The 10,111-nt window shown below is 36.7% G+C and overlaps 1 protein-coding gene across 5 annotated transcripts in view; it reads left to right on the top strand.

Moving 5' to 3' along the window:
• The window catches only part of LOC103388656 (DEP domain-containing protein 1B), a 21,593-nt gene that overhangs the window by 3,751 nt on the left and 7,731 nt on the right, over positions 1-10,111 (top strand). For 3 of the 5 annotated variants that reach the window (XR_003051555.1, XR_522530.3, XR_003051556.1), the window contains exons 4-13: positions 411-538; positions 626-756; positions 850-897; positions 1,199-1,339; positions 1,472-1,638; positions 3,325-3,501; positions 5,116-5,298; positions 6,090-6,324; positions 8,233-9,382; positions 9,601-9,708. Coding sequence is in view for 1 of the 5 variants with exons in the window: in XM_008323740.3 (XP_008321962.1) it covers positions 411-538; positions 626-756; positions 850-897; positions 1,199-1,339; positions 1,472-1,638; positions 3,325-3,501; positions 5,116-5,298; positions 6,090-6,254 (1,140 nt within the window). In the remaining 4 variants the exon portion in view is untranslated. Of the gene's footprint in view, positions 1-410; positions 539-625; positions 757-849; positions 898-1,198; positions 1,340-1,471; positions 1,639-3,324; positions 3,502-5,115; positions 5,299-5,898; positions 5,997-6,089; positions 8,182-8,232; positions 9,383-9,600; positions 9,709-10,111 lie in introns of those variants that run through there. The other 2 variants (XR_003051557.1, XM_008323740.3) reach the window with 2 other exon arrangements.

The following is a 10,111-nucleotide window of genomic DNA, read 5'->3' as shown; positions in this document are numbered from 1 at the left end:
ATATATATATATATATATATGCATATATATATATAAATACATATATATATATGACAGGTGCCCAAAAAAAAACTGATTTTTTTTGTGTACTGTAAAGAATTTTATGATCTGCAGAAGTGTTTCTTCTTCGATTTTTTTTTTCATTTTTTGTCTTCTTTAACTTTTACTCCCTAGGGTGTACTAGTGCCACCTTCTGCTCCTCTTTTCCCCTTTAAACTGTGCACCACTGACTTTTTAAGTTTCTAATAGAAAACGCTGGAAATCAATTGTTTTTGCTTTACAACTTATTTTAGATGAAAGGGGTAATAATTTTGAATGAAAACAAAGTTTACCTTAGGCCATCTTGGAGTTTATTTTAGAAGTGACTTTGTGAATTAATCATCACTGGTGTCTCTCTGTTTTGGCTGCAGACTTCAGACCTGTGGAACAAACGTCACAGTGTAGCCATTGGTGATGTGCATGAATGCAAGCTCATACGCAGGAAGGAGATGACTCCCAAACAAGTGGACCACACTTGGAAATCAATGACAGTTGCACAGTATGCATTTTCTTTCCACTCTCCTTCCTCACAGTTTGCTGATTGTTCTTAAACATAGTGATTTGATGCTGATAGTGACTGCTGCAGTTTACAGAGAGTGCTGGGTCTGAAGTCATTGGATGGAGTTTTAAACCCTGCACAAGTGTACGGCAAACACATTGTTCATAATGTGTTCAGTGTTAATAAGACGGGTATAGTTGTGTTGGAGAACAAAGCAGGTATGGGTTTGTTTTTTTTTTTTCACATTAATATCTGAGTCGCTGTAGTAGATTTTCAAATTAAAAGTTACCTTTATCTATTTGCACCTCAAGAGGACATGCCTTATTGGGTGGTATCAGCAATGAGATGCCTTGCCAACTGTGAGTATCTGATTTATTTTATCCCTAATTAAAATATACATTTAAATGTATTGTTGTTGTAGAACAAGGATGTGGAAAAGGGCAACTTGAGCTCATGGTTCTGCCTCTCACTCATGTATTCTGTAACAGACTGAGCTGAATCATATATCTATAATCACAAAACCTTCATTGATGGTCTTAACTGTTACTACAAATCTCTTTCACTGTTGTTCTCTTTCCTGTCAATGGTTCCCTTAGCATAGCATAAGAAATACATTTTATAATCTCTTATATTGTATTTTTTCTGTTCCATGATTTTTAGGGCCTAATGGTAATGAAAGTAACCAACCAGTGTATCCTGGTTTTGAGAGGGATATCCTTAGAACCATAGCAGATTATTTTCAGAGGCTCAAAGAACCACTTCTGACGTTTCAACTGTATGAAGTGTTTGTCAACATTCTCAGTAAGTGCATTGTTGTTTGATTCTCACACTAACATTTGCTCACTGGTCAAACACTTGTCGTGGTTTCCTTTTGTCAAAGTCGTGGGTTTACTCTCTCAGAAGCAAATGTCTCATCTTTTTATGTTCATGCAGGTCTGCTGCAAGAGGAGGAGGTGGCCACTGAAGCTCTTCAGCTCAGCACACTCTTGCTGCCTCCACCCAACCGAAGACGCCTCCAGCTCTTGATGCGTCTTATGGCACGGGTCTGCCAGAATCCCCACCTACCGCCTCTCAATGACACCATTATGACACGCACACTGGTACAAATGCCTGTTTTTGTTTCCGTTCTTGTCCTACCTGCTACAGTACAAACTATATTTCAAAGAAGATATAGATGGTGGATTTTCATTATGAAGCTTGAGATCAAAAATATAATTGGTTTTGTGCACTGGAATTTAAGGTTTTTAGAGCAGACACGTCAACCTATAGGAAAGAAAGATGTGGAAAATACCGAACAGACAAGACTGCCTGCCTGGTCAGAAAAAGCAAATTCTACTTGGAGCTGAAATTACTACTACACAACTATCTGCAATAGTTTGAGAAACTCAGACTATTGGATGTAGTTGGTGGAGCAGAAGCCCAAACTCCATAACAGCTGCTGTGTGTGTGGAAACTGTTTCCATAATAATTATTTGTTTTTCTATTTGCATCATTTCTGTTTTTGTCCGAACATTTGGAAGAGGGAAGATGGAGTAAATATTGACCATGTATATGAAGTTCCTGTTAGGGAATCAGTTCACATTTGCGGGAAACATTCCTTCCACAACAGACACACACTGCTGTCTGCACGGCAGACAAGACAAACTCTGGGGAATAGTATTGGACAAACTACCACAGGAGTGTGATTATGGTAACTACATGCAGCAAGTAAAGTAAACAAAAATCTTAAGACAATAAGGGATAAGTTATTTGCAGGATAACAGGATTGTACCCAAAAATATATTATGCAAAAAATGAATATTAAATCTTAGCAAACTTGTTTTTCCTTCTGCTCCTGAGGAACAGTGTCCACAATAATGTTTCTGTGTCTTGTTTTGTGGTACACATGCACTTAAAAGTGTTTAACTTTCCAACAAAACTACCATCTGTGGATTTTATGGCTTCTCACAATATGTTCAATATACATTCACCAGCTGCTAACCACATTCACACATGGAGTCATGTAGACAACAAACTGGAGTTCATACTGGTGATCAGAAACTAAAAGATCAGTCACTGATGTAACTATATGTGACTTGTTTATTGTTGCCTCAGAGTGATGTCTCTGAGTGTTTCTGAAACTGCACAGTCACTGGGATATTTACGCACATAACCATCTCTGAGGTTCACACAGAGTGGTCGAAAGTAGAGAAAATCTCCAGTGAGCTGCACTTTTCTGGCTGAAAGTGTCTTATTTAAGGCAGAGGTCAGACCAAAGTGGACAAGTTCCAGATAAAAATGCAAATAATCACCTTTCACCACCACAGCAAGCAAAAATCAATCTTTGGACAGAGACCTATTAAACACAGTAATAGTTGTTTGAGCAGCTAAAGGCATCACAGAACACTATTGGGATAAATATGATGTCAAGCTCAAACAGACTGTGTCCATGTTTGTGTTATTTTTGTTTGATTTATTTATTCATGTTCTTTATAATTTGTGTTTAACTGGCCTGGAAATAAGAGGAACAAGAACTGTGTGGAGTCTGCAGTTTTATAGGTATCTATAGTGCTGTGTTACAAGTCTTGTTGACCTATTCACATTTTGACTGTGTTTAACCCAAACAGTATAAACTATATTGTACATCTGCTTCTCTGGCGCAGACATACTTTCGTGGCAGCAGCTTTGGGCTGTGGATTCTTTCGATATGCATATATAATGATAACTTCTGCCATCCACTCTGTCACAGCTGCTCCACTTTGATTACTTAGTCACAACTGCTTCAACTCTGAGTTCGATCTGTGCAGATGCTGCAGATGTTCTCTCACTGCGTCCTGGGCTCGGTGGATGAGATGGACTTGGATGAGCTGCTGGCCACCAAACTGGTGACGTTCATGGTGGACCACCATAACGTCATCTTCCAAGTTCCTTCCAAGCTGCACAGCCAGGTTGAGGAGCACATGTCACATTTCAAAAGAGCTCAGGTCAGTAAGCATGGATTATTATTATCGATGTGCACCCGTCTCTCTTCTATAGAGACATGTTTCTGCAACAGTACTAGCAGGTTAAAAAACAGCAATGTAAACATATTGAAAGGCAGGACCATCCAACTAGTCATGTAAAATTAATCTTTCTGTTAACTCTGTCTCTAACCTGCTAAATTGGCAGAATAAACAGATATGATGGATTTTAAAATGGTACACTTTTTCTAAAACAATACTTTTATTTATTTCTTAAAATGTTCATTCTTAAAACTTTCTGTTGCTCCAAATTTGATGCCATTTGCTGGCTTCCCCATGTTTTACATGTTTTTGCACATCAAGACTTTAATTGTTCATTGATGTATCTGGAGCCTGGCCCAAGTCTGTTTTAATGTGGAGGGTAGAGTGTTTAGGGTGACATACTCTCAACATATTGGTTAGTATTATTTTATTATATCATATTATTTGTGTGAGCCCTGCAGATGAAAACTGGTGTTATGTATTCAGAGAAGCTTAGACAGAGTCACCTCCATAAAACAGTACATTGTCTTTGTATGTTGGAAAACTAGGGGCACTGTCTTGTCAATTATTCCCTCATTGTTTTGCTTTACCACTGGCTGCTGTGTATTGATTTTCTTTCTTCAGTCAATATCCACATAAAATATTATTTCATGGTAGAGCTCTAAGCAACATATTGATTTGTGATTTGTGATTAGAGAGGCTAGTAGGTAGATTTGCACTCATTGAAACATTGAAGTTAAAACAATCAATAAAACAGCACAAAATGTAAACAAAACTAAATGTTCTAAAAATAATAGCACGCTTAACTGAATGTTGATTTCCTGGGATCTGATTTGTGTTTTTCTTTTTAAAAATTTAGGACCCATGATCCACTGTGTTTTCTTTAATCCACTCAAGTTCTTTTTCTCCTCACTCAACCTGTTTGTTTTTTAGGAGTCTGATTGTACTTTGAGCCACATTTAATATCCCTTCTTCAACGACAGTTTTTTTAAATAGCTATGAATGTGTTGACACACAGGTGGAACTGGGGTTGAAATGTTTGTAAATGTAATTGAACATGCAGCAAGTCTGTTTACCCACACAACACTGCAAATTTTATACTCCTGTTTCCTTGCGTGTGTTTGACTCTTTTTCTAATCCCTTAGAAAACAAACTGTACTGACGATCTTTGTTCTACAAACCAAGAAAATACTGGTTTTTTTTTTATCTTGCCATCAATCATTGTCTGCTCTGTTTTACGCTTCCTTCCACTGTAAATCAGAAAAAGAAATAATTGTTATGCTAATAATTCTATTATCTGACACTGAACAAACTGCTTTTATTTGCTGGCCTCATCGGTCATCCTGTTTATTGATGTGCATCAAGGCAGAAGCAGTCACCCAGCCAATGCTCGAGTTATATTTTTTATAGATTGTGAGTTCCAGTTATCAGCACAATATATGATCAGATCTACTTGGTTAATTGTTTTTTCAAAAGCCCGGTAAATTTGGGACACATGTTTTACTCTGCTGTGGTTTAAAACAGTTTTCCAGAAGCCTGTCAATTTAAAGTCCATTTTTAATCCTAATGGAAACCCTGTCCTCTGTCTTCCATCAGATCAAATATGTCGGTTCTGATACGGACTTCAGTGCTTCCCCAGCCTTCTGTAAACAGATCAGGAGAGTTGAGTCTGAAGAGCAGAAGGTGATCGGCACCCAGACCTCTCTGCACGAGCTGCTGGAGGGTCTAATCGCAGACAAAGAACTTCCTGTTAAGGACAAAAGAAAAAGGCTGAAACAGGTATGTAAACACCAAACAAATTTTTGGTTTGGAAAGTAAAAAAGCTTTTTTTAAGTAATTATTTTCTGATATCCAAATGATGGGGTGGGGAATATATTGTCCATCCACTTGATTAAAATTAATTATTTAAAAAATACTTGATTTATCAAAGTTTACACTTTATTTTGAAGCATCTCTTCTTTTGTTTTGCCAACACGCAATATTTTCCAACTTTTATCTGAACTGTTTTACTTATGTGACACCATTGGCCATTTATAAGCAGCATGTAATCCATTCTAATTTACCAACTGAAATGAATGGCAAGCTGAAATGTTTAATTCCTTCACAACACTAAACTAGGGCTGAATTTTTAACCACTGAAGGCCTTCTTATTTTTTTTTCAATTCTTTACATTGATTTATTAACATATTTTAGTTTACTGATTGATATCCCCAGGTCCTTAATTTGGAATTTCATGCCATTTCATGTTTGTTGTCACATTCAGTCTGACAGTAAAAATTCTTGAACCCTTTAAGTTCTTTAAAAAAAAAATGGATGCACACTAATCTCTTGACTGCCATTGTTGTAAAGGCTTTGGGAATGATTTTTATGCACCAGCAGGTTGAGAGTGTTTCCACCCTTAGCTGAAGGTTTGCAGAGGCCTGAAGAATTGTGTGTAGTAAAAGCAAAAAGGGGAAAACATTTTTTCTGCAGAAATTGTAAGAGCCTGAATACATCTTTCAAACGATCTCCGTCATATATCTCCCTCTTCATGGACACATAATGTTTTAAAGGTGCATTTTCCTTTGCAGTTCCAACGCTCGTACCCAGAAGTCTACAATAATCGCTTTCCCACTGAAGAAAGCAAAGCAGCCATCATTCCAGAGAAAACGTCTCGACTCAAACAAAATTTCATGCTCTTCAACATCAAGAAGCCGCTGCAGCCTTTTCAGAGGAGCTGGAGTTTTAGGGCCTGATGCATCATCAGGCTGGTGTCCATCTCAATGTCCTGAAACTAAGAGGAATGTGGGGAAACGGCCATTGATGGTACTTTTATTGTTTTATACCAATTCAAAATCATGCAGTTTTTTTTTTTTACGTGTTGAAACTTTCAACACCCGTCTCAACTGGTACATCTTTTGATGTGTCTGTCTTTAAACACACTATGGTAAAAATGTTACGGTTTCGGAATTTCACACCGTTATTGATTGGTCTCAATTTGTGAATTACTTGCAACGTTTTCTAAACTTAACTAATATGTCCTTTTAATGACATTTCTAAATATGTACTCATTGTTGTGAGAAAACCAAATGTACTTACAAGTAGTAAATGAACCACTAATGTTTTATAATAGGTTTGACTTAAATCTTTTTTTACATTACTGTGTCCGTAATCTTTGTGAGAAACGTCCAAGATCCTGGAAAGTAGCTCAGTACTGTGAAGAGAACAGTGACCAAATGATAAATGAATGCACTTCAAATGTGGGAATGCAGGTTGTAATTTAAGATACTCTGGCAGTGAGCTGGTTCCATTCACACCTCACCACAGTTTAATTCATTTATTTTATAAAATACTGGTAAGCCAGTGTGTCACAACATGAACCCTTTTGTGCTCAGGGGTCACTGCAGTTAACAACTGTTTAGAAGTTGTACAAAAGCCACAGGTTGACACAGTGTTAACTTTGTAAACTGGCCCTCAATATGACACTGACTAAAGCCAACATAACTGCAAGGACTTCACAGGAGCATGTGACATACTCTAAATCATTTTTTTTTATTCTATAGCTATATATATATATATATATATCAGATGCATGTTTTCCAATAATTTTAGTTTTTCTGCTGCCTGGAGCTTACTTTCACTCTTGGACGAAGGGTTTCGTAAGTATTTCTGAAATGTGAGATGGTCTAAAAATCTGCTGTAATTGTTTCATCTGTAGCGTTTGTCAGTCTTGGAAGATTTTTTTCCATGTTGTCATAGATTTCATTGTTCACTCAGGATGATTTTGTTTGTGCTCAAAGAGCTACTGTACTAAAATTCTGGAATGAAAGTAGCTGGTTTAGAAAATGCATTTCAAGTATTACTGTAGATGTCAACATAGCAGGTCGTGAATGACCTATGTGCATCATGCACTTACTTTATTAATGATACATTTTTGTGTTGTTGTTGTACATTATATAAACTGTCATTTTTATGCTGGAACACTCTGAACCATGTGATGTGATGTCAGAGTTATTGTGATGCTGGAAGCAAAAAAAAAAATCAACATGTTTGTGTTTGTCAGGTTAACAGTTACATGATGTTGTTGAACAGATCAGTGGAGCTGTAGGGAGTTTGAGTGACATGTTACATGGCACTAGTTCTTATAAAAAAAAAGGGGAAACATTGCTGTAAGAATGATGGTGGTTTCAGAGCTGTCATCAAGTTTGTCAAAAAAGGGAACAAAAAAAACTACATACGTGTTGAAACTCAACACCCGTCTCAACTGGTACATATTACGATGTGTCTGTATTTCTTTTTGGTTTTTGTGTTTGTCACTGTTTTGTCTTACCTTAAATCCATTTTTATTGTTTTTGTTTTTATAATTGCTGTTGAACAAATCCAATAATGCTGGAATAACTGTTACACTTGAACTGCTGCTGTTTGCTGGAAAACATATCAGGAGAAAAGTGATTTCACACTGTTGACTGTCTTAAAAAAATGTAATTAGAAAACAGTGGCTTTCTGTGAGTCATTTGTTGCTATTGCCACAAAATTACGTTAGATTATTTTTAGAAAATCTAATTTTATGATTTTTTTCCAACAGTTCACAATGTCCAGAACATGGCAATAAACTATGTATTTTTTTTAAATTTCATAAGTTCTATTAAATGATGAAAGAATCTGGAATTGTTTCACTAATTCAATTTGAGATGACTCATCTGATCTTTCTCATCATATTTTCTTTGTATTCAGGTTCCACAGTCCTTCAGCTCATGGGATCACGCAGCTTCCTTTCAAAATGAAAGTAGACATGAAGCCGCTCAGACCTGTTACGACTGACAGTAAAATTTCTGGCTGCAATTGTGAAGAGAAGGTTTTTTCTGTCTATGTGAGTGTGACAGGGCAAGAGAGTCGCAAGTCAGCAGCTGACACCTGCACGATTTCACAAGGAGACGTCCCACATGATAAACAGCTTAACGATTGTACACAGAGCTCAAAAGAAATCTTTTGCTTTGTCCTCCCACACAAGTCATCTACCAGTGAGGATGGATCCTGGTGAAGCTGGGAAATTGGACTAAAATGTAATTTATTTCCGTTGTTGTTGAGAATATCAGTTGTGAAGGAATTAGGCTTGTTTTTTTATTATTTGGTCAAATTTTTTTTTTTAACTACTATACTTACTGTTCCAACTTTACACCTATGAATCATCCAGTGAACTCACTTCATCTACTGTCACCACCTACACGGTATAACAGCCCGATACAACTTCACACATTTGCTCAAGTGAGTTTTGGACACAAAACTGCATCCCACAATTTATTTGTTTTTCTGCAAACGTCTCAACTGTATGGTTTCTCCAGAACTGCTCAGTTCCCATCAGGTTCATTCTGCTCTGTATGAAAAACCTACTATCTCACCTCGAGTTTAGCCTTCTGTCTTTTACAGGCCAGTGTCGGTATGTCTTCAAACCACTAATAAGTATTACTACTGCTTTTCTCCATTTTCATTTCACTCTCATATTCATTCTGTCTCCACTTATTTTTGTTTGCAGAATATTTTCACCTCCTTGGGGTCCTGTCCATTCCTTCCCTTGATTAATTCCATTGTATTTAAATGTTTCCGATTGCCTCACTGTTATTTACATTTTTTTCCCAACTTGTTTCTGATCCCTCTAGTGCAGACATCTCAGTGCTCTACAGTCCCTCTTCCACCAGCTCTGTTTAACATTCACTAAGACCTATGACATATTTACCATTAACATCCAAGCATGGAAATACAAGATGCACAAGAGAGAAGCAGAAGGGTGAATTCATGCAGGAAAACAATTCTGCTGAAGACACATTTTTTTCAGGGCAGTGCTTCACGTCCACTGTGAACCCAAAAATGATGCGTTTATAAAATGGTGAGTGGTAATTGAGGTCAAAGTTTTTCTTTGCTTATACTCCAACTATGTTATCTTTCTGAAGGCAGAGGATTGCAATAAAATATCAGATATCATTGAGTACTATTAGTAACGTTGTATGTTGTGTTAATTATTTTATTATGTTTATTATTATTTATTAGGTTTATTATTGTTTTTTTCCCCATAATAAAAGTGTGCTCTATTTGTACTTCCTCTAGATGCATTCCCACTGGGGACACAACCCTCATATTGAGATCCGTACTCATCTGCTCACAGGAACTAAGAGAAGTGAAAATCCATACCCACGATGGTTGTTTAAACTGCATGTGAGTAAAAAAAAAAGCATTTTAACATTTTTTAAAAAGATTTTAGCATTTAATGCTTTGTCGGTTTTAACCTTGTTCTTTATTTCACTGGTTACATGGTTTTGACCTTGTAGTACTTTTGATTTGTAGATTTTGCCCCAAAAATGCAGTCATTTATATATTGTTTTTGTTAATATTATAAAAATGTATGTTCCTACCACTGTTGATTCATTGCCATTTGGAACAATTTAGCTGACAAATAATAAACCAGACGAGAGGAGTTCTTAACAGAATTGTGTTAACATAATCCTTTTGATGCTCAAATCTCTTTCCCACTAATGGAGATAATCCTGAGCCTCCAGGCTGGTGGGGGATCTGGGGTAGAACTCGTCCAGGCATCTGAAATAATTTTAGGTTTAAAAAA

The sequence above is a fragment of the Cynoglossus semilaevis genome, chromosome 13, assembly GCF_000523025.1.
Source record: "Cynoglossus semilaevis isolate Cse_v1.0 chromosome 13, Cse_v1.0, whole genome shotgun sequence".
In the NCBI taxonomy this organism is placed as follows: domain Eukaryota; kingdom Metazoa; phylum Chordata; class Actinopteri; order Pleuronectiformes; family Cynoglossidae; genus Cynoglossus; species Cynoglossus semilaevis.
Note: the sequence above shows the minus strand (reverse complement) of the source record. Positions and strands in the feature narration are given on the sequence as shown.